The following is a 25,893-nucleotide window of genomic DNA, read 5'->3' as shown; positions in this document are numbered from 1 at the left end:
TTCAGACATAAGAATTGCATGGAACCGGCGTGAAGAAAACAGGTTATGCATTTCATCCACGCGTGTTTGGGAGAGCAAAGACTGCACATTACAGTGACAAACATTCAGAGCTCTTGGAAATTATTCCACGGTTTCCTTCAAGATAGTAGCGGCTGAAAGAGCACCTGGGTTCGCTCAAGCAGCTGTGTGAGTTAAGGAAGTGGTTAACGGAACAGGGGGGGGGGGGGGAGTAAGGGGATGGAATTAAAGGAATGCGCTTAGGCCTGATCTTGTCAGAAGCATGGCCTTGTTGTGTTAAAAGGTAAGCCAACTTCGGAAAAGAAAATTAAAACTAAAACAGAGCTAACGAGAGGACTACGGTTAAATACAGTTCAAACAATACTGGTTACTGAAGAAATAAAGGACAGTGCAAAGCTAATTACAATGACAGAACACACTACAAACAAATTATACAAGGTAAATCACACAAATGAGTCTAATTTTAAATTAGACAGTTCTAATTAGCGATGTTATACTTGGAAAACAGATACCTGGTATAGTAAAAGATGTTACAGGAAGTATGTTATGGGAGAGTGAGTGAATGTAAGGGAGGGAGAGGGGGGTGAGGGAGAGAGAGGGGAGAAAGAGAAAGTGAAACTTAACTGTGGTGTATTCCTACTATGAAAGCAAGGGAAGACAATATTTCGGTACTCACATTAAAAGCGAATGTAGTTCTGTATTGATGTGGTGATGTTTGCAGATTACAATCTAGGAATATCACACATGCGGTTGATACGACGCCTTGTACCATCTGCCAACTTAATTATGATATCCCCGTGATCAGTCCAAGTGTTCCTCAGCCCATGAACAGTGATGGCTGCCTTCAGAATTGCTATACTGAGAGTCAACTCAAGACCTTAGCGGTCCCTTTGATGTTAGTCAGACTTCTGGTCGGTGAAAAGGCTTTCGCAGCGCCAAATAGTTCCCTAGGTTTGTTACTTGTTCCTGAAGTCAGGAGCTTCCTTCAGTTTGGTTAGATATTCTGGTGAACTGACTTGATGAATTAAAATTTTTGCCCTGTATAAATATGGAAAATATATCACAGGTTGTATGTTATTCGGGTTCGTTACCAACTCTTATATCTCATACGTAGATGGCTATGAATAGTTATTGTTCTCAGTGGTGTATGTAGCAAAATAATAATAATTTAATATGATATTGATATCTTATTGCACTGTGTACTTAGTAAGTTTGTTCGAGTTCATTCCACTGTTGATAAGTTCGCATAATATGTGGGACGTTGAAGATGGATCCAAGAAAACTGTTGGCAATACTGGCTGCAACAGCGTGTTCAGTGTTCATAACTGTTGTGAGCTGTGAGCAAGACGTGGGTGATGCTGTGACGCTTTAGTCCCCTGTGAAATACTTTAAAGCTAACAAAAGTGGAGAAAAATAAAGTAGAAAATCTAAACCAAATTGTTTTAAACGTTTATAGTAGCCTACGAGATTAGAATCCACTGTGGTCTGTGGAAGACGTGAAAAAGACCGCGCAGCTGATCGGCGTTTCTGTGTAAAGTGTTTACGCTGCTCGCTTGGAATGGAAAATCCAAGTCTCCAGCGAAAGATCGATGTGTCAGCTCAGCACTCGCCGTAAATAAAACAGGAAGGGCCTTAACACGGTATGATGGGAATAGGATCCTTGGCGTATTCGATGATAATAATAATAATAGTTTTTTTTTTGCTAGGGGCTTTACATCGCACCGACACAGATAGGTCTTATGGCGACGATGGGATGGGAAAGGCCTAGGAGTTGGAAGGAAGCGGCCGTGGCCTTAATTAAGGTACAGCCCCAGCATTTGCCTGGTGTGAAAATGGGAAACCACGGAAAACCATCTTCAGGGCTGCCGATAGTGGGATTCGAACCTACTATCTCCCGGATGCAAGCTTACAGCCGCGCGCCTCTACGCGCACGGCCAACTCGCCCGGTAATAATAATAGTAATAATAATACTGTGTACTTTACTTTATATTCGTAACCGCCCTCTACCTGCAGAAATGTTTTCATGAGAGGATCATGAGTTCGTTTTTACCTTCCGAATGACGAGACTACAATATTTACAACATTCCTGGAAGCATTGTATTTTGCAATCCCACTCACGGGTGGGTTTTTCAGCTTTTTTAACTGTGAGAAACTGCCACTGACAGTCGTTGCACGAGAGCGGAATCGTATACGTATGTTGTAAGTCTCCATGTGCCTTACACAAATCGCATTATCAAATAAAAATAAATCTTGCTTCTCTTGCCTCGGAATTCGTCAGTAATCTGTAGGTTTTACATGGTCAATAAACGTATAAATAGGTATGGTACGTAATCAAAGTACAGCTATGTGAAAGGAAGTGATTTCGTTTGATGCTTCACTATTTCAGAATGAAGTGCTGTACTTGTCAGATGGACGCACGGCGTTAATGATAAGCTGGTTGTGGCGAAGATGGAGAACGAAGACGAGACGGGAAGGGGGAACAGGGGACGTGCTCACATGCGGAAGGATACTTTTCCTAAGCTCTTGACTTGAATTATAGCATAGACGAGTTGCAGTCAAGTCTTCTCGTATCGTGGTAGGTGTTCCTTTCAGTTGACGCTTCCGTGTGAAAACCTCTTGCCTGGAGCGGAAGGACGTGAACTTCACAATGATGGGCCGAGGTTTTCCAGGCACCTTCGGTCCTATTCTGTGGCTCCTGTCAATGTCAGGTTTGGTCACCTTGGCCTCCAGTTTATTGCAGAGACTCAGAACAATGTCGTCTGTGTTCTCACCCTCACTGTCAGCAATACCAAACAGACGTAAACTTGACCTTCTCTGGTACTGTTCCAGGGAGTAGCACTTCGCCTCAACTTCTTCTTTGAGATGTTTTATTTCTCTTTCGCGGCAGTCGAATTTTTTGTTTAGGTCATTCACCAATTCGGCATTGAACTGGAGACTACGCTCAAGTTCTTTCACCACAATTTCCGTCACCTGTCTCGCCACTGCACTTTCAATACTTTCCACGAAGCGTTCGGAGAACACGGCCTCGTCCAGTATCTTTCTCACAGCCTGTTCGATTTCGTTGGCACCACTGCTGACGCTACCGCTACTAGCTTTATTAGGATGACGACCCATTTTTAATATTATGCTGATATACACAACGATATCGATTAAAAACTGGTCTCAACTTGAACCCTGGCACAAGTTCCACAGATCTGCACTTTTCCACACCACACACTGCTTCCGTTCACCTACAAAATTCGCTTAAACGGAGAGCCGATTTACTTGCGTGCTTCCATGAGCAAAATCCCAGAGAATTTTAAGAACCATTTATTTTATTTGTCGCAAAAATGACTAATTACTTGAAACGCAGAAAGCCATTTATTAAAATAAAATTTTTGGAAAAAGATCATATCGCAAATTCCAAGGCATAACCTTTAGTCTCACCTAGCGATGATAGCCACTTAATGTCTCTATGCATAAAATATAATAATAATAATAATAATAATAATAATAATAATAATAATTTTTTGCTAGTGGCTTTACGTCGCACCGGCACAGATAGCTCTTATGGTGACGATGGAGTAGGAAAGGCCCTTGGGGTTGGAAGGAAGCGGCCGTGGCTTTAATTAAAGTACAGCATGTGCCTGGTGTGGAAATGGGAAACCACGAAAAACCATCTTCAGGGCTGCCGTCAGTGACTTTCGAACCCACTATCTCCCGAATGCAGGCTTATAGCTAGGTTAGCCAAACAGAACCGCTACTTGCTTGGTGATACTACTGTTTCTGTCAGATTGCTGTTAGCTTCTAGCTAACTAAATTAACTTTACTACAGGTCGATTTGAAGTGATCTACCAATTCCCATTTCATATCACCTATGCTTTCTCGAGAGTAATCTCGAGGGAGTGTTCTCCTCCTAACGAATTGTGTTGCCCTGACTGCAAGGAGAATGAAACCCTTCCCCATTTTCTTGGTTCCCATCACAAGCTGGACCTACTGAGAAACTACAGACGCCACAGCTGCATCGCTAGTTGCCTCAAACGTCGAGCGACTTTGAAGTATTTCAGAATATGCCATTGTTGCGTCTGAGAGCTCCCATAAGCGAGCTGACATCATAACAATCAACAAAAGGAGCAACATCGGCTCTTTATCGATCCAATTGTGAGGTTTGAAGGAGAAGTTCATGCTCAAAAGAAGAGGCAGTAACCGAGCTCGATAGCTGCAGTCGCTTAAGTGCGGCCAGTATCCAGTATTCGGGAGATCGTGGGTTCGAACCCCACTGTCGGCAGCCCTGAAAATGGTTTTCCGTGGTTTCCCATTTTCACACCAGGCAAATGCTGGGGCTGTACCTTAATTAAGGCCACGGCCGCTTCCTTCCCACTCCTAGCCCTTTCCTTTCCCCTCGTCGCCATAAGACCTATCTGCGTCGGTGCGACGTAAAGCCAATAGCAAAAAAAAAAAAAGAGGCAGTACGAACCATGCTTTAAACATCTGTGACCGAGCGAATTGGCCGTGCGGTTAGGGTCGCGCAGCTATGAGCTCGAATCGTCTGTTCGAACCCCACTGTCGGCATCCCTGAAGATGGTTTTCAGTGGTTTCCCATTTTCATACCAGGCAAATGCTGGGGCTGTGCCTTAATAAAGGCGACGGCCGTCTCCTTTTCACTGTCATCGCTTTCCTATGCCAATGTCGCCATAAGACTTATCTGAGTCGGTGCGACGTAAAGCAACTTGTAATATATATATATATCTGGAGGAGAAATGCAAGATCTAGTTTAGAAAGTGATTGGATTGCTGTTTGGTTCCCGGCGAGTTATATTTAAATTCCGCATGAAGTTCTTTCGACGTTTTGGAACTAGTATGCTAGAATTAGAAGAAATTGCCAAAAAAAAATTCTCAGGGACTCTCTTGGCTTTGACAATATGAAAGTGGCTGAGGTACGAGCGATGCTAGTAATGCCATTCCTCATGCAGCCAGTCCATGCTATGAATGGTGTGTAAATGTTGCTCATAGGATCGGTTGGTGCATACATTTCAGTGGGCTTGGCAAACTGATATGTAATTGTAACTTCTGGCTCAGTGAGGAAAACAACGGAAACTACCTCACTCCTCATTTCCCTAGTATGCCTCTTCAGTGATGCCTAGGCCATCTATGACAGCTTGTAACTCTCTCTTAAAAATATAATACCGAGCTCGATAGCTGCAGTCGCTTAAATGCGGCCAGTATCCAGTATTCGGGAGATAGTAGGTTCGAACCCCACTGTCGGCAGTCTGAAGATGTTTTCCGTGGTTTCTCATTTTCACACCCGGCAAATGCTGGTGCTGTACCTTAATTAAGGCCACGGCCACTTCCTTCCCAGTCCTAGCCCTTTCTTGTCCCGCCGTCGTCATAAGACATATCTGTGTCGGTGCGACGTAAAGCCAATAGAAAAAAATATAATAAATATAAAATATCTGAATAAATAAAATTACTCAATAATTTAATAAAATAATTAAAATAAATTAAATTAATACAAATAATTAATCGAAATATCCGTAGTATGGGCGCCAGTGTTCACCAGAATGGATCCCTCGAATTTAGATAGAGCATGATAATTCTTTGTCTCCCAGGGCGTGTACATAAACGCTGCGTACTGGTACATCTGCTTCAGGCCTTACCTAACCTTCTGAAAAGGACTGAATAGGTAGGAACTGCACCTAGATTCATCAATAACTCCACTGATTCTAAAATAAATAACTATATTCTCAATAAAATCCGTGCATGATCACCTCATCAACTCACCAAAATATACATATAATGCACACACAAAATATTGCTAGAATACTCCATATTTACTACAATAACAACAACAACAAACTAATGATGGTTAAAATTCCCGACCCTGACGGAAACCGAACCCGCGACCCCTGTGACCAAAGGCCAGCACGCTAACCACTTAGCCATGGAGCCGGACATCAAGTTTAATAAGAGGTATGGATATTGAATTTTTAATGATGACACCTTTTATTTATTTATTTATTTATTTATTTATTTATTTATTTATTTATTTATTTATTTATTTATTTATTTATTTATTTATAAACTTGCTTGAATACGTTGTAAATACAATTGGTATAATAGCAGTTATAAAATAATTAATGTTATTGATATTGAAATAGTTCGTTTTCAATCAATTAATTGTATACACATCTAATACTACGCATACCGTGCGATTGTTTCAAACTTTCCCATCCTGAAGACATTAAATGATTCCTATGTTGATTCCTTGGTACTTACTAAGAAAAAACACGTCAGTTCAGATTTGCGAGGGAGAAGTTCAAAACCAGAGCTGATTGAATTGTATGTACCACCCCTGAGTTGACGTGCTTTTCTATCAAACCATAATAATAACCATTTAATATATTCAAGATGGGAAATTGAGGTTATTTTTTTCAAGTGTGGACAACAATGTTTACAAATGCAATGGGCCTGCACTACTAACGTTACTGTGAGAACAGCGCCCGCGCCAGAATATCAAGAAGTGTTCTGACGTCGTAGTTCATGGAGTTGAGGCTGCTTGCTGTCTATTTTTTTAAAACTTTGAACAATCAAATCTCGCAATTAATGTTTAGAAAATAAAAAGTGAAACTAGGGGTGTATATGAATTTAGTAATGACTGATAGGATGGTATTTTCAACATCATAAATGGTGCAACGTTTTAAACCACCTTTGACATGGCTGGAGCATAGTGGTCACTGTTTTTCACATTCAGTCTGTTTAACGTCCCACCGATACAGATACGTCTTTTGGCGACAATGGGTTGGGAAATGGTACTGCTCCAGCATTTGCCTGGTGTGAAGATGGGAAACCATCTTCAAGGCTGCAGAGAGTGGGGTTCGAACCCATCATCTCCCGAATGCAAGCTGACATCTACGTGACACAAAGCACACAGCCACTCGCCCGGTTAGGACAACACAACCAGTTTGTTCAAAGTAATTGAAATTCCCCTTTAGACATATATCCTCCTTCATTGTAGTATTATGCTCGTATTATTCTAAATAGCCAGCACATTTCAGGCGGTTGTGAAGTTAGGAAGAACTCAGCAAGTCATTAGTGAAAAATATGACTTCTAAATAACATCCTCTCTCCAATGCTCCTGTTATTTTATTCTTTTCACGGCTTCCCACGACATAAGGGGAGAATAGAGAATTTTTTAGCACCCCATTACGTATGCATCATTAGGAATTATACTGAATAAAACAGACGAAGGAAAACATGTAAAGACACTTCCCACTGCTATAATTCTTGTCAGCTATACTCCAGTGCTATCAGAGATACAATGATTCACCCATATGACCTAACTTGTGTGACATACACATAACAATAACCCCGCCTTTACAACTATTTTGGGTATGAAGCCTAAGAAGCACCGTGTAAAACGCTCTGTTGCTGTGATTATTGAAAGATTCCTCATCTTATGGAACATACAGGCCTACTTGCTCGAAGTCGATCTTCAACCTGTTCTCAGCTGTATAAACAATAACTTCCTGATATTTTGCTCGTTTTCCTCTTGTTTTAACAATAGTTGATGGTATTTACTTTCCCTTATGATCTACTGTTGCATAATGGCAATCCTACGTATGAAGTGAAGTAATACTTTAGCGAACGCCTGCTATTGACATTTAGTAAAAAAAAAAAGGCATTCAATATCTTACATTATAAGGTTGGGAGTCTTTAATCCTGTGCCTGTGAAACGTGGTAACCTCAAAGCTCGACGTTTCGGTTTCAGATATGATCGAGCTGCTATCCACGTCCAGCATGACTGAATTCGAGTAAGACGTGAAGTCGTATAAGTGCGTATGAATCACGAGAATTTTGAGAGGGACACTAGGCATGAAGTAAGCATTAGGAACAAGATGTGTTCGTTTATCTGTGTCCATAGCTCTACACAAGGCATTAGAGGACTTGAATTACGACGCTGTGAGTGCGCTAAATCATGTTTGCCAATACGAGCAGCCTTCAGTCAAGATTGTACAACGTAAAGCTGAACTCATCGAATGTTATGTCCTTCTTGAAATAATCAAATATCGTGTTGCGATGGTAATCTTCAAACTATAGACAACATCTCTCTTTGGTAACACCGGGCGATTTGGCCGTGCTGTTAGGGGCGCGCGGCTGTGAGCTTGCATCCTGGAGATAGTGGGTTCGAATCCCACTGTCGGCAGCCCTGAAGATGGTTCTCCGTGGTTTCCCATTTTCACACGAGACGAATGCTGCGGCTGTACCTTAATTAAGGCCACGGCCGATTCTTCCCACTCCTAGACCTTTCCTGTCCCATCGTCGCGATATGACCTGTCTGTGTCGGAGCGACGTAAAGCAACTTGTAAAATATACGCGTCATTGGAGCTTGGCACTTGTCCGACTCGTTGGCTGAATGGTCAGCGTACTGGCCTTCGGTTCAGAGGGTCCCGGGTTCGATTCCCGGCCGGGTCGGGGATTTTAATCGCTTCTGATTAATTCTTCTGGCTCGGGGACTGGGTGTATATGTCCGTCCCAACACTCTCCTCATCATATTCACACAACATACTACACTACCAACCACCACAGAAACACGCAATAGTGCTTACATCCCTCCATAGAGGGTTGGCGTCAGGAAGGGCATCCGGCCGTAAAAACAGGGCCAAATCCACATGTGCGACGCAGTTCGCACCCGCGACCCCACAGGTGTGGGAAAAGCGGCAGGAAAAGAAGAAGAAGATTGGAGCTTGGCACTTGGTACTACTGTACAGTGCTTTTTCTTTTTCTTTTTTTGCTTTACGTCGCACCGACACAGATAGGTCTTATGGCGACGATGGGACAGGAAGGGGCTAGGAGTGGGAAGGAAGTGGCCGTGGCCTTAATTAAGGTACAGCCCCAGCATTTACCTGGTGTGAAAATGGGAAACCACAGAAAACCATTTTCAGGGCTGCCCACAGTGGGGTTCGAACCTACTATCTCCCGAATACTGGATACTGGCCGCACTTAAGCGACTGCAGCTATCGAGCTCGGTGCAGTGCTATTTGAAGCAGCCCACAGGATGTAACAGTAAGGTATTGCCAAACTTATAGGACTCATCCCCCACAAGTAGAAGAAGAAATTATGTTATATGTGCATAGGTCCGGAAAAGCTTTATATCCATGTTAGAACTCATTTTCTGCAGCTGTGCATAGTACATCACTGTCCGGCTCCATGGCTAAATTGTTATCGTGCTGTCCTTTGGTCCAGTGGGTTCCGGGTTCGATTCCCGGCCGGGTCGGGTATTTTAACCTTAATTGGTTAATTCCAATGGCATGGGGGTGGGTTTATATGACGTATTCAGCATTAGAAATCATCCTAGGTAAGGCCCTCAATTCACAGACATGCAGGTCGCCTATTACGCCGTCTACGAGAAAAAAAGACCTGCACCAAGCCTATCCGGAAGCCTTGCGCCATTTTTACTAGTACATCACTCATGGGAAACGAACAGAAACAAAACGTACCAAAATACCACACACAACTCTTCCTTACATGAAATGTTCAAAATGTCTTCTGTTAGCATTGATACGAGGGCTGTAAATAAAGTAGAGGCAACGTAGTCCAGATACTCACAGGAGAATGGGCATGCGCAAGTAGGATATGAGATCGATCTGGTGGCGCTGTTGTCGATGTGCAGTGTGCATTTGACGGGCATCCAATTCGGAGTGTTATTGCCGTGTGGCTTTGAAGTGAAGAGTGTCGATCTCACCGCTCTAAAGCATGTTTTCAAAAGGTGATCAGCATTCGTGGATTAAAATCGTGGTTTCCCGTTGTAAAATGCATCATAATGCTACCGAGGATTGTGAGAAGCCTATGGGGAGAATGCATTACCGTATAGGACGGTTGCAGGATCGGTAAAGGCGTTTCGTGCGGGTTGGAACGAGACTGCGGATTTGCATCGCACAGGTCAGCCGTCCATTCCTCAAGATCAGATTGACATCGTGAGGGGTCTCGTTTCCATAGACTATTGATGGACTGTCCAGGAATTATCCGTAGAGGTTGGTCTCAGTCATCAACCGGTGTGGCACACACTGACGATGTGCCTGAACGTGAGGGAAATTGCGTCCCGCTGGGTTCCACATCAACTCACCGACGTACAGAAATGGCACCGGTATGCGTTGGCTGGCATCCACCTGGACAGATACCGCAACGAAGGAAGCAGATTTCTGCAGCTTACTGTCGCCAAAGATGAGACGTAGGCACGAACCTACGAGCCTGAGGTAAGGCATCAGTCGAATGAATGGCATCACCCATGTCCACCACGTCCACAGAAATTTTGACGGGAACCCAGTCGAGTGAAGCTTATGCTGATTTTGGCATACGACTACGAGAGTGTTATTCTCACTCATGCTGTGCCTGAGGGACAATACTATTGCCGATTTCATAGTGACATCTGCGTCCGGCTATGCGGCGCAAACGTGCACGTTTATTGCGAGACGATCGACCTGTCATGCTGCAAGACAACGCACGTTGTCATGTCGCAAAAAAATAACAAGCTCTTATTGCAACGGTGGTATTGGGAGGTCTTGGAACAGCCTCTGTACCCACCAGAGATGAGTCCTTGTGACTTCGATGTCTTTTCGAATAAGACAGATAGATCTTATGGCGACGATGGGACAGGAAAGGGCTAGGATTGGGAGAGGAGCGGCCGTGGCCTTAATTAAGGTACAGCCCCAGCATTTTCCTGGTGTGAAAATGGGGAAACCACGGAAAACCATTTTCAGGGCTGCCGACAGTGGGGTTCGAACCTACTATCTCCCCTCCGAGACCGCCGAATTCCTGACATAGCATCTCTTCTCCGTGCAGTAGGGCGCTCTGTTACTGTCAACAACAGAGAACGCCTTGCCATCGGTCCCCAAAGGCTTCCGGACATTTGGCAAAAAGTAATATACTTTCCCGGTGACTACATTCAAGGAATGTAATACAATTGTACTTTAGTTCATTAACTAATGGGTTCTATTAATATTGCCTCTACTAAATTTACAGCCCTCGTACATGTATCAACCGGCCATCGCAGGGATACACCACCGCATCCGGGATTCAGAGGATATACTGGCAAGTTATCAAACTTTTGGGGCTAATCTACGGCGATCCAATGCCTCCTGTCTAAAGCAGTTTTAGGGAGGTCAAACACATTCCACATTCCCTGGCTCTCTCCTCCCTCCATTCTTGCCTTCTTACCTGCTTGACTCTGCTTTTCTTTATTTCATTCAACTTAATATGTTCCAATGCCTGCTGTCATTTCTTGATGGATACAGTACTTTTGCATCTATCTCTTGGCACAGGCCAGAGTAAAGTGTAGCATCCACCGAAGTCCCAGTCAACATCCATGGCTGTGACAATATGGAAGTTGCTGGGGTATGGGTATTGCTGAGTAATGACATTCAGAGCATGACTAGTGCATCTGAGTGTTATGAAAGGTGCTGCTCATAGGGTCAGTTGTGCTGCAATAGTACTTTCTGACCCAGTGAGGAAAGCAATGGCAAACTACCTCACTCCTCATCTTGCCTAGTACGCCTCATTTTGGTGCTGCCATTGGTTTTTGGGGTTTCCTCATAACCGCATAACCTTTGGTGGTGCTATTTGAGGATCCAACCAGCCTCTGGGCTGATGACCTAACAGACAGACAGACATGTTCCATTCTCAACAACACTGTTTTGCTTGTCGTTGCGTAATTTACTTTACTTATCTATTTTTATAACTTCAAATATAATATTTGTGTACATTACCAGACAGTAAACAAATTTGCTTTTAGTGGAATGGAATGGACAACATAGAGATGTGGCCTCATTGAAAATGCCTGAAATGTTCTACGTGCAATTCGTGGATCTGAACGAGGGACTAAATTAAAGACACGGAATGCTGGAAATGTTACAACGAGATGTGTGGTTGTGGATGGTCTGCATATATGGTCCTACGTGGCTGGGGAAGTATGCATATGAACGTATCGTGGTATAATACTGTACCGTTCATCGCAACGTCTACTGTATGAATTCGCCAGCCGTCATTCTAGCCAGGTCAAATGGACTGTATAGCGACTGACCTGTCTAAAGTATTTGATAGGGCGGATCATGAGAGACTACAGGCAAAAGTGAGTGCAAGTGGACTAGACAAAAGAGTGACTTAATGGCTTGCTATATTTCTAAAAAAAATAGAGAATTAGAGTAGGCAAAGCTTTACCTGTCCCTGTAATAAATAAGAGAGGAATGCCTCAAGGCAGTATTATTGGACTCTTATGTTTTCTTATATAAATAAATGATATGAGTGAAGAAGTGGAATCAGAGATAAGGCTTTTTGCGGATGATGTTATTCTGTATAGAGTAATAAATAAGTTACACGTTTGTGAGCAACTGCAACGTGACCTCGATAATGTTGTGAGATGGACAGAGGGCAATGGTATGTTGATAAACGGGGTTAAAAGTCAGGTTGTAAGTTTCACAAATATGAAAGTCCTCTCAGTTTTAATTACTGCGTTGATGGGGTTAATGTTCCTTATGGGAACCACTGTAGGTACCTTAGAGTTAATATAAGGAAAGATCTTCATTGGGGTAATCACATAAATGGGATTGTAAATAAAGGGTACAGATCTCTGCACGTGGGTATGAAGGTGTTTAGGGGTTGTAGTAAGGATGTAAAGGAGAGGATATATAAGTCTCTGGTAAGACCCCAACTAGAGTATGGTTCCAGTGTATGAGCCGTCACTAGGATTACTTGATTCGAGAACTGGAAAAAATCCAAAGAAAAGCAGCTCGATTTGTTCTGGGTAATTTCCGACAAAAGAGTAGCGTAACAAAAATGTTGCAATGTTTGTGCTGGGAAGACTTGGGAGAAAGAAGACGAACTACTCGACTAAGTGGTATGTACCGAGCTGTCAGCGGAGAGATTGCGTGAAATGGCATTAGTAGACGAATAAGTTCGAGTGTTGTCTTTAAAAGTAGGAAAGATCACAATACGAAGGTAAAGTTGGAATTCAAGAGGACAAATTGGTGCAAATATCCATTTATAGGAAGGGGAGTTAGGAATTGGAATAACTTACCAAGGGAGATGTTCAATACATTTCCATTTTCTTTGAAATCTTTTAAGGAAAAGCTAGGAAAACAACAGATAGGGAACTTGCCAACTTGGCGACTGCCCTAAATGCAGATCAGTATTGATTGATTGATTGATTGATTGATTGATTGATTGATTGATTGATTGATTGATTGATTGATTGATTGATTGATTGATTGATTGATTGATTGATTGATTGATTGATTGATTGATTGATTGATTGATTGGTCATGGAATATTTACATTGCTTGCCTTGTCCACACCAGTTTAGCTTGTCGTTATCCATATTGAATTTCAACATTTTTATTTCTTTACGTATTCTCAGAACACAAGATACCACTCTAGCGAGCATTTCTCACTTGCACTGCCAACAGACGAAGTAACGGATGCAGACCTTGATTACAAAACACAAAAAGCGAAAGGAAAGTCATTTCCGCACAGGCCAAGAAGGTCCTGGGAGGGTTGGCAGGTACGAAGGCTTCCACCATCCGTAACGCCGGCACTTGGTGAGGTAGAGTGGTTAGCTCTCCGCTCGGTCACCTGTGCTCCCAGGAATTAACCAGGTAGGCCTACTCATTTTTGATGTAGGATGAGTGAACCTCCGGGCAATGTGCACTTCCGGAAGTGCAAATTTCGTTTCTTAATTTTTCGACTTCCTGAAGGAGAATCGAATCCACGTCCTTCTGGCTGAACTGAACATGCCTTTACCACTTCGGCCGCGCAGTTCTTTTATTATAAAATACGACAAACGTAAAAAGGGAGGTATACCTAAATAACAACAGTCCAAATCAGAAACTGGGAAAGTGTTCATACCCACAGCCAAGTTCACGTGGTGAACGTTTGTATTTACCCACTCTGGATTATACTTTCTACTTTATAAACTCGAGTTATAGAAGGTTAAAGAGTGTTCGGCGGCAGATTTCTGAGGATTATTGGATTGTTGTGTGTTGAATATGGGTTATGTGGAAACGATCTGTGAATCTGGTGGAATGGGAAGGAATTCTGAAAGAGATCAGCTGCATGGAGCAGTAATATCCTTCTAAAATCTCGAGGAGGAAATTTAGGTCAGCTGCTCATCACCTCATGTAAAGCGATGGTCGATTTATCTCCCTTCATACCTGCTCTGTAGACAGACTTCTAAACTTGGGACTTATGCTCCTTACAATGAGAAAAAAATCGATAGTGCTCTGTCTAAGTTGTTGTTGTTCGAAAAGGAGGCCGTTCTTCAAAACGGTAAGCAGTATTTTAAGAGAGACTGAATACCTGAAAGGCAGAAAATGTAACGTGCTATGGGAAGAGAAATTCCTGTTAAATGATAGTCAAAGACAGGAAACTTAGTCTCGCTGTTGGGAGCAATATTGACGGATCAGTCGACTAGAAAATATTATGTCCATAATGGACAGTTGGGTAAAGTTACGGCCTAATGTCCGTCTTTTTATTGCCTAGAATGGGATTAAATGTATGAATATGGCAGGGTGAGGGAAATAGGAGAGCTACATCAACTGGGTTCGTTATCTCCCTGAATATCTTACAGTCATCAGGAAAGAATAGGATAATTCCTGTTTCTCTGAGTTTAGTCGGTCAATCGAAAATAATTTGCAAGTAAAATAGAAAACTTTCAAAAATAATATTTCCTTTAATTGTTCAGTATCCAAGGGGCTGCCTGACCGAGGCGGTAAAGGCGTGCTCGGTTCGCCCGGAAGGACGTGGGTTCGAATCCCCGTCCGGAAGTTGTAAAGTTTATGAAACGAGATTTCCACTTCCGGAGGTGCATTTGGCCCTGAGGTTCACTCAGCCTACACCAAAAATGAGTACCAGGTTAATTCCTGGGGGCAAAGGCGGCCGGGCGTAGAGTTAACCACTCTTCCCCATCACGTGCCAAGGTTAACAATGGTGGAAGCCTTTACCTTCCACTCCTCCAAGGGCCTTCATGGCCTGTACGGAGGTGACTTTGCTTTTTTGTTCAGTATCCAGAAATTCAGAAGGTAAAAGTGTGTTATTTCCATAATTGCTTCCCGGTTCATAAGAGTGCTACCAAGTGTACTGAAGCAAGTGTCCTTGTTTTTGTAAAGATAAGGTTGCACAGCTTGACGTAGTACCAAGCTGAGCTTTCCCATACTTACTACTTTCTTTTCTTTTCAATTTAATTTACTCTATATTTACATTTCAGGCTTTCAATATAATCAGTCATTACAAGAACACTGGTTCGTAAGCATAAGGCAAAGAATATGCAGTTAACTGAATCTCATACTTAAATGACTACGAAACATTTAGACATTCGTCCGGACCGTTGGCATCATCAAGAAATTTTGACCCTCTTATGTATACCTACAATCCTCTTCATCTTAAGGCACATGCATGGCTACCGAATATTTATGGTTAGGCACTGGATGTGCGAGACTATTGGTAACTTCGCTGATTGACGATTTTCAGGTAAATATAACTGTAGAACCTGATTCCTAATGTGAGATTTTGCAACACATTCTCTTTGAATAAATGCAGCATATTGTAATTCAGTTTGAAAGGTAAGAACTCTCTCATGGACTATTGCATTACCGTAATTAATTCCAACTGTTGCTTCGTTAGACTCACGATAACCGGGCGAGTGGCCGTGCGGTTAAAGGCGCGCAGCTGTGAACTTGCATCCGGGAGATAGTGAGTTTGAGTCCCAGTGTCAGCAGCCCTGAAGATGGTTTTCCGTGGTTTTCCATTTTTACACCATGCAAATGCTCGGGCTGTACCTTAATTAAGGCCACGGCCTATTCCTCCCCACTCCCAGGTCTTTCCTACCCCACCGTTGCCGTAAGACCTCTCTGTGTCGATGCGACGTAAAGCAAGTTGTAAAAAAAAGACTCGAGAAAATACGCTGTAAAATGTGATTCCCCGTTGCAGTCTGTTGTCAGTTACATCTTACTGTAACACTTCAAACATTTCGTGAGGAACGTTTTTAATGAATTTGTACACTTCTCAGCACGAAACATGTGAAGCGTAGAAGTGTGTACGTCCTAACAGATCGTCACAACCAGAAGTTACGGTCCTATCATGTAGTCGTTTACCTCTTAGTTTAAAACTGGCAGCCAACGAATCAACTTCTGCATAATGATGCCAAGGAAAGTACACAGTTTGGTGAGACTGGATCGAGTATGAAGAACATTGCACGCTGGAAATTGCTGTAAGTATGTGTGAGATGAAGAGGAGCAGGTGTGAATAGTGTGCACCGTAAACTCAAAAGTTAGATTATTAAATACACATTATGTAAATGTAAGGTCAGTAACATTATAGTTCAAATGTTTCGAGATTTATTTTAACCGTAGAATGGTAACAAGAAAATTTAACGCTTATTGGTAACTATACGCTTCCAAGGCGTACGCGGCGCAAAACAACGTCTGTACTGTCTCCTATGTTTCTTTTCTCCAACGCTCTTCATGTTAACTACATCACTATGTATAGAGGTGAATTCAATTACATTTTCTTTCTGAAACTTGAATGAATTATTATATTTCCAACACAAGATATACAAGGCACAAGTGGTACATAAAAATAAACACCAGTAAAAAAACTAGACTCTCAAGACAGCCTTACTAGCTTGCTGAAAGTAAATTCTTGTTCCAGAAATAACTCAAGTAAAAGAAAAATAACCTACAACAAATATGATAAAAACTCATATGAAATAAACTAGAAAGAATCACACGAATTGTTAGCCTTCAACTCTTCTAGCCCAGTAGGCAGTGTTACCTTACACTGCACGCACACATTGCTGCTGTGTTCACCACAAATTGATTTCTTGCACTTGTGACAAACCATCTTCGTCATTCTCCTTTTCTTGTAGGAGCAGTAGCTACAGTACTTCCTCTTGAGGTGTCTGTCCATTGTTTCTTCAACATCAGGTTCAGACACATTCCCCAAACATTTCTGGATGCTGTCCCTAACTGCATGAGGTATGTGTGGTTGTTGGAGCTTTTGCATCATCCAAGGAGATGTCAACTGATCAGACAGCTTGACTAGAAAATTGAATCTAGATAATGGTCTCGTTCCGTCCTTATTATTTTTGTAGAATTTGTACACGCACACAACATAAGCGTTGTACGCTGCTATGTTCAGAATGTTGTAAAAAAAGCACATGGGCTATCGCTTCGTCTTCTTTGCACAGAAATCAACCGGACCTTTTGTCTGATTATAACAGACTGTAATTTCAGGTTTCAGACTCCCCTTGTTCACTGCATCATCATCGTGCATAGTAGAAATCAGCAAGACCACCTTGTTCTTGCGAGGCGAGTAAGAAACAGCCGTAATGTCTTTGTGGAACAGAAATAATGATGATCCAGGAGGGCGATTGAAGTACTTCGGATCCACAAAATCTGATGGGAGCTCCCTTTTATTCATCACGACGTGCTGCCGCCTGAGCCACGGAGACACTTTATACGACTACGAGGTTAGGGACACAAAAATGAAATGGCGTATGGCTTTTAGTGTCGGGAGTATCCGAGGACAAGTGCGGCTCGCCAGATGCAGGGCTTTAATTTGACGCCCGTATTCTTTATGTCGAATAGTCTCAGGGCTGTTGTGACGGATAGTAGATTCAGTTTCTTTATCTCGAAAGTCGCCTTTATTGCTCTTTCAGCTCTGTCTTCAATGTGCTTGGAAAAGCCATGTCCTGTCACTTGCAGTGTGAGTCCTAGGTACTTGCAGCTTTTGACTATTGCTAGTACTTCTTCCCCGCAAGTGAATCTATCAGTGTTCGCCAAATTTCCTCCTTTTCTGAATTTCATTATTTTTGTCTTTTCCCTATTTATAACTAGGTCATTTTCTTGGGACCACTCTTCCAATTTGCTTATGGCTTCTTGCACGGGCTCTCTTCTTTCTGAGAGCAGGATCATGTCATCAGCGTACAACCACATCCTGACTTCTTCTGTTTGTATCCTTTGTATCACATCATGGGTAAGTACGTTAAACATAATGGGGCTTATAGGATCTCCCTGGAGTACTCCGTTTGTTTGCTGGATTCCTTTGGATTGGATTAGGCCATCGTGGATTCTGGTTGTATTTTCTCGGAGGATGCTTGCTATGAACTTAAAGACCTGACTTTCTTCGTCTAACACAGGCTTTAGTTTTTCCTGTATTCTATCCCAGTTTACCCCGTCAAAAGCTTGTTTGTAATCAACGAATGCAGCATATGCATGGCCTTTGGGTTTAGCCATGGCTTCGCTTATGAATTGGAGTACGTGTCCCACCGCTTGTATAGTTGATATTCCTGGAGTAAAGCCGTACTGTTCCCGAGGTATAACTGCCATTATGTTGTCATGGATCTTTTTAAGTAAGATGTTGTTCATTATCTTGAATGGTGCACATTCCAGGGCTATCCCCCTGTAGGATTCTTGGGTGTTCTGTGGTCCTTTCCCTTTGTAGAACAGCTTGACCGTGGATTCTCTCCATACTACAGGGGTGTCCATGATTTCTAGGCACTTGTTGTATAGGGCTGTCCATATCTTAACGGTATATGTCATTGATCCTTTCATCACCTCGTTCGAGATATTGCCTGGGCCAGCTGCCTTTCGAGGTTTGCTCTTTTCAATTGCTTGCCAAACTTCGTCTTTTGGCATGGTATTGCATTTTCTTCTTCTGAAGTATATTTGCGAAGTGGTTTTTCCCATATAGTAATTGAGATACTGTCCGACACGTTGGCTGAATGGTCAGTGTACTGGCCTTCGGTTCAGAGGGTCCCGGGTTCGATTCCCGGCCGGGTCGGGGATTTTAACCTTCATTGGTTAATTCCAATGGCCCGGGGAATGGGTGTTTGTGCTGTCCCCAACATCCCTGCAACTCACACACCACACATAACACTATCCTCTACCACAATAACACGCAGTTACCTATACATGGCAGATGCCGCCCACCCTCATCGGAGGGTCTGCATTACAAAGGTTGCACTCGGCTAGAAATAGCCACACGAAATTATTATTATTATTATTATTATTATTATTATTATTATTATTATTATTATTATTATTATTATTATTATTATTATTATTATTATTGAGATACTTGGGGTCACCTTGGTTCTCCGTGGCTCTAGGACTTTGCTCGTATTAATTCACCTTCTTTGGCCTGGCTATACTGTTGTTTCTTAGCCTTCAGGAGCGAGCTATATCTTGTTCTCGCGTGTACATACTTGAGCCTTAGAGTGTCGTCGTTCGTGTCTACCTTTTTCAGGTCATTCAGTTTTTTCCAGGACCAGGTTCCGTGCTTAGTAGCAATCACTTTTCAACCAGGGTTTGCTTTTCCTCTTTGTCGGTTCTGGTGATGTAGACTGCATCAGAGATTCAGTTAGGTTCCTCAGTGCAAGATCAATGTTGCCCCTTTCTATTGTGTTCAGTATTTCTTCCACGTTTATGTTCTGAAGTAGTAGATTGGCGTCCATCGCTGCTCATTTTGTGTGGTTCTCTCCGTCGATATTATCTGGAATTTTGCTCTTACTGGGAGATGTTTCCTTAGAGGAGTGCCTGCTGACTCTGTGGTGGTAGTTATGGTTTTGAGCTTTAGGTCGTTTCCGCGGTAGAATACAAGGTCTATAGTGCTCGAGCCGTTGTGGGAGATGTATGTTTTATCCTGTGCTTCGTTGCTGAGGATGAAGCCTTCCTCTTCCAGTAGTTCAAATAGTGCCTCCGATTTGTTGTACGGTCTGTCTATTTGGCAGTTTAGATCTCCTGCCAGCAGGGTTGGAATCTCTGGGTCAGTTTCGTTCAGTGCAGTCATTACGATTTCTATCACTTCGTATGCTGAGCACAGGGGTCTTATATAGATTCCTACGATTTGAAGATTCTTTAATTGTACAATTACGGTGTTTTCTCTCGTCTCTATTTCATATTTTATATGTATAACGATTTCTTTTTTCGTAAAAAAGTTAATCACCAGCTTAAAATTAGTTTAGAAACTTATCACGTGTGAACAACCTAAGAATTCCAAAATACTATACACATTCTAGCTGGACAAAACTGGATGTTATGGCTCCTGAAAAGAACAGGTTTCTGATCTTCCTGTTGATGGGGCCAGAACAATGACTTGAATAGGCAACACTAAGTTATTCGTAGATAATATATCTTTGTATTATACACATCCTTTAGTGCAGAAATTAATTAGGTGAGCCTTTACTATACACTAGAGCCATTACTTTGATTTTTTTTAAGCAGAAACTCCGCAAATGCCATGACATATTTGGTTTCGGCACTGCAATACGTAAACAGATTGGCAGCCATTAGTTATCCTGGTGGAGAGGTCCCAGTAAATGACGAAAAACTGCAAACATTTGGAGAAGCTTCTGGAAAACATCGGAGGATATGAGATATGGAAGTTGTAGTATACTAAAGCTCACTGTCACAATGTAGACTCAGAAGCAGAATAGACCATCAATTTCCTCAGTATTAACTAACTTATCTATTTTATTTCTTTGTTGTTTTAATCATTTCTATAATAAGTTAAAATATGAATAGACCCTTGTTTTCAGTACAAAGTTTGGTGGGTTCAAGCATTTAATTTTTATTTTCAATTAAAAATTATGTTATATATGAATAGACTTCCTGCATAAAATAATTCTCTATGTCAAGTTTTGTAAATTCCGGTTTGAATTTCACTACTTTTGTTCTTTATGTAAGTTTCCTTGGACAAAAATGTTTTCTACTATAAGTTTAAAAGCGTACAGCTGAAAAATACACAACAAAAGATATATTTAATTTGTTTCCGTAATTATTTAGATTTTAAAATGCAATATTCTTAGTAATAAATATCCAAACGTAGCGTGGAAAACCAATTTATTACAGGCACCCTCGTGTGTAAATTCTGAAAACAAATTCTAGTTTATAGTACCGTAGAAGTATTTCAAACGCGTTGAACTAAACTGGTTACTTAAGAGCCTTTATTTTCGGGGTAGGATATGTTTTCTTAGATTTTATAGACACATGATCAACTATAGACTAGGGCAACTAGTGTGCCAATTAAGGTCTTGTTTTACTTTCTGCTGTCTAGTAAATCATCATGAAAACCCTCAGTTGACTTCATTCAGATACTAGATTGCATTACATACAAATCCATTCGATTGAATGTTTCATGATTTTATTTTGCAAATATCACTGAAAATTACATTTTTAAAATAGGCAAATTTTAAGAAGGGATGTTTTTGCATTAAACTAATAAAATTTGTAAAAAATAGCCATAGAATTAATTGAGACATGCTTCTATCTTAAAGCGTAGTCTGGCTCCACGGCTAAATGGTTAGCTTGCTGGCCCTTGGTCACAGGGGTCCCGGGTTCGATTCCCGGCAGGGTCGGGAATTTTAACCTGATTGGTTAATTTCGCTGGCACGGGGCCTGGGAATATGTGTCGTCTTCATCATTATTTTATCCTCATTACGACGCGCAGGTCGCCTACGGACGTCAAATCGAAAGACCTGCATCTGGCGAGCCGAACTTGTCCTCAGACACTCCCGGCACTAAAAGTCATACGCCACTTCATTTTTCATTCAGGCGTAATGTTAAAATACGCTATGTTGTGAGATTTTCGACCTATTCATTACATGTTAAAAAGAAGTAACATACGTTAGTATGTTTGTTTGACGTGGCACAGAAGTCGTGTTCACCATCCCTGGACTAGGGGCTACTGTAATAAACGATTCACTTTTTATAAGGAGCAAGGCATATAACTGTATGTAGCACATTGAAGCAAGCCAGCATAGTGAAAGCCAACCGCCCCCCCCCCCACCCGTCTTGTACGGTTCTCGTTGGCTGTATTGCGAAACGGAACATGCTTCCAATCCGTTACGCTCACATTTTGTGCCCATAGTCCGGCTCCATGGCTAAATGGTTAGCGTGCTGGTCTTTGGTCATAGGCACCCCGGGTTCGATTCCCGATTCCGGATTAACCATAGTTGGTTAATTCCGCTGGCACAAGGGCTGGGTTTATGTGTCGTCTCCAGCATCATTTCATCCCCATCACGCAGCGCAGATCACCTACGGAGGTCAAATTAAAGACCAGCATCTGGCGAGCCGCACCTGACCTCGGATACTCCCAACACTAAAAGCCATACGCCATTTCATTTTTGTGTCCCTAACCTCGTAGTCGTATAAAGTGCCTCCGTGGCTCAGGCGGCAGCGCGTCGGCCTTCCGTGGTTCAAATCCCGGTCACTCCATGTGAGATTTTTGCCGGACAAAGCGGAGGCGGAACAGGCTTTTCTCCGGGTTCTCCGAGTTTCCCTGCCATCTTTCATTCCAGCAACACTCTCCAATGTCATTTCATTTCATCTGTCAGTCATTAATCATTGCCCCAGAAGAGTGCGACAGACTTCGGCAGCCGGCACGATTCCTATCCTCGCTGCAAGTTGGGGGCTTCATTTATCCCATCCCTGACTCGTTCACTGACTTGAAAACAGGTTGTAGGTTTTCACTTTCAACCTCGTAGTCGTGAACTTGTTCAAGGACCTCTTGTATATCTTATCAAGTGGCCACTTTTCCCCGTGATAAACTTTCCAACTTATTGGTCAGCAATTAATCTTCGTTCTGCCTTCGTGCGGTTTGCTAAGCTATGACCCCAGCCACAGATACTTCTGCGGGATTATTTGTCAATATCATTCAAGCTCAGTGGCTCAGAAATTGGAAAGAAATTGAGACAGCACGTCTAGCAGGGAACAAGACGTCGATTGCAAGCTGGCGGGAATACCCGGAAATCCAATAACAGTGCGACTGGACAAAGAAATAGTTCGTGACTGTGATTGGTCAGATCCTTGTATTACCCGTCTCCTTTTTATATGCATTGTGCAATGCCATTCAAAAAGCTACATCCACCAACAAAGAAGTTAATTAACTTGTAGACTACATTCGCTCATAGGAGGATTCAATTTCCTTCCGTTCCCACCAATATCATGAAATAACGAAGATTTATTCTTCGTGTTCTTATTATTATTCAGCTGTAATGTCTTCATATTATTCTCCTTTCAATGCAATTTCTTCTTCTTCTTCCAGATGTATTCAATATGCATCGCTTGGTTTGATTTCGATCATGGCTGCTTTGTAATTCCAGGTAAAATGCCTTTGAGCATCCAATGCATCCAATGAAAATGCGTTCGTATTGATTATGTTGCTCAGTGCTCGAGTGCAGTTAATAATCTTATTCACATTTAAGTTAAATTCAGTCCCTACTTACTTTAATGATTTAAGGGTCCGCTTAATTTCGTGTTCCTCTTTGGCCGGAGACATTTGGTCTCGTATAACTACACGCATACATATTTCATACACTTTTTCATTGTAGTCTGCGTCCACCTCCATATCATAACGGTTAGCGTTATTAGCCGTCATCCTTGGAAGACCTGGGTTCGATTCCCGGTACTGCCAGAGATTTATGAATGGCATCAGCACTGATATGTTGTTAAAATAGTACTCGTACATTCAGCTCACCACCATTGTGGGTGAACCTGAAGAGAGCTGCCCGGGACGAGGATACGAGTTTCCTTTTTTATTGTAGTGGGCTATATTAATGATCTATTTATTTTTTAACTTATTTTTCCTGGCAATGTTGCCTTCTCTCGCATCCAACTCTGTTAATACACTATTTAGAGTAAGATTTTTTAAAACTAAAAACGGGAATGTAATTAAATATTTGATAATTAAGTTGATATGTTGATTGAAACATTGGAATATTATGTTAACTATATATAATCTAGATATAAATATTGCGCTTCAGTTGATCAACATGTTTAAAATATTATTTACAGTAGGAAGAATTAATGTAAATAAGTTTTCTTTCTTGCGATTTAACGTCGCACTAGCACATTCTACGTCAAAATTAGTTATAATATTGGTTATAATTAGTTACAAGCATTCACACTCTTAAAGCTATCTCCATCGTGAAATTACTAGCGTTCCGTCCGAATGTGGCATTGCGCTCGCCGGTTGGATTGTCACACCTGTCCAAGGCGCTGGCGGGTAGACACCACATGAACCTTCCTTTCTGAGCATATGCAGTGACTGTGCACTAAGATAGATAGATATTAATGCCTGCCTCTGGCTTTTACATCAAAAATGTCATTATAGTTTCATTCCGGAAACTTAATTTTTGACGGTCCTAATTATGTTAGTCACTTCCATTTGCCACCTTTGATCCTACCACCAAATTAGTTTCATACTTTCAGCTTCATCCATCGAGTTTATTCCTTACTGAATCCTCATTAATGCAGTAATGATGTAAGTTTCAAGGAAATGTTATATTTTTCAATACATGAGTATGACGATCATCTTTTTTAGATTTGACTGCGGCTCGGGTCTGGGAGTGGTGCGTTCCGAGGAGACGGTTCTGCTGAACCAGTGGAACCGCATCACTCTCTATCGACACCGCTGGGACGCCTGGATTCAGCTCAACAACGGAAAGCACGTAGAAGGCAGATCAAAGGTAAGATTTTTACAGCGAAAATTGTTTTACTGACATTGCAAGAAACATTAGGTAGGGGGAGACCGTGTAATTTGAACCTGAGTGTAATATGGACCGATAATATTTTTGGTATTTGGAAGTTTGTTCACCACCTGACTGAGGCAAGGTCAACTAGACAGCCGTGGGTAGCTTTCTTCCTCGAAGTTGTTTTGCTAATGGACTTAAGGTTTAAAGGGGAAGACGAAATCTACCTTAATACTCACATTTCTTTTAAGTTTATACGGTGACAAGTAAGTGTACTGTGAAGTAGTTATTTCAGCCAAGAGGTTGCGTAGCTTTTACAAGTAGTGAATAAATCTCTAGGTAAGTTTTAACATAGTTTCATTCATAAATGTCAAATTCTTTGCATATTATTTAGTTTCTGATTAAATCTTTGCATGTTGTATAATTTGGACTGCGCGAAAGTGTGTAGTTTGGACCGTTGAAAAATTGTAATAATTACGTTTCTTCGTAGTTTTACTGATTATTCTAAAACATAGGTGCTCATCTGGGCGCCCGCTAAGGCTAGCCCAGTGCGCCCGGGCTGGCGTGACGTAAATGCGGGCAGCTTACGTCACCGTGAAGCGGGGGAGCGAACACGCGTTGCAGGAAAGCGACTGTGATTACGAAGCTCTCCTGCACTATGCTGGAAGATTATTTACTTATAAAATAAAACTTAAATTTGCAACAAGAAAACTGGCCTTTTCAAGATAATCCGGTTTGATTTATACTGCGCTCGATATAAACCGTCCGGTTAATTTTCTTATATTTATTCATTCAAAGAAAACTGACACGTTATAATTGTTTTGCTACAATCTACAAAGGTACAGGGTTTAAACGTACAAGGTACGATTTACAATTCCTTGAATGGGAATGACAGTATTTCCATTCTTTTAAAAATGTAAAATTCCTGTTAAACATTAAGCAAAAAGTAATATAATTTTATAATGCAACAATTATTTTGCACAGTATTGTAGTGTTGTGTGACTTTCACTGTTCACGGAATACATAGGTATTTACAATCCAGTATTAAAGTACAACAACAATGTAAATGTATCTACCTGATAGATGTACAGTAGGCCTTCAAATAAGTAACCTCACTAATTTTATTCCCGGTAAGCATGATTGGATTGCTGGTGAGTTTATCAGACAGTTTAAACCCAAACAACCACAAACCACAGCCTTAACTCTGTATTATACAAAACTGTTTCTAAAGCACCTCTTAAAATGTAATAGTGAAAATTGTAATTCATTATGTACATTATTATAAAAATATTTGAGGTTGTAGGCTTAACTCCTTATTGTTTCCAGTCAAAATACATTAACTGCAATGACTTATTTCTTACAGCGTAAATTAAAAATGAC

The 25,893-nt window shown here is 41.6% G+C and overlaps 1 protein-coding gene across 1 annotated transcript in view; it reads left to right on the top strand.

Moving 5' to 3' along the window:
- LOC136863432 (pikachurin) overlaps positions 1-25,893 on the top strand; it is a 1,329,416-nt gene that overhangs the window by 737,767 nt on the left and 565,756 nt on the right. Inside the window, exon 4 of the mRNA XM_068225939.1 lies at positions 24,366-24,510. Within this exon, the coding sequence (XP_068082040.1) occupies positions 24,366-24,510 (145 nt within the window). The remainder of the gene's footprint in view (positions 1-24,365; positions 24,511-25,893) is intronic.

Source organism: Anabrus simplex, chromosome 2, assembly GCF_040414725.1.
Source record: "Anabrus simplex isolate iqAnaSimp1 chromosome 2, ASM4041472v1, whole genome shotgun sequence".
Taxonomy (NCBI): Eukaryota; Metazoa; Arthropoda; class Insecta; order Orthoptera; family Tettigoniidae; genus Anabrus; species Anabrus simplex.
The sequence above is the reverse complement of the archived record's forward strand: the minus strand, read 5'-3'. Positions and strand labels throughout refer to the sequence as shown.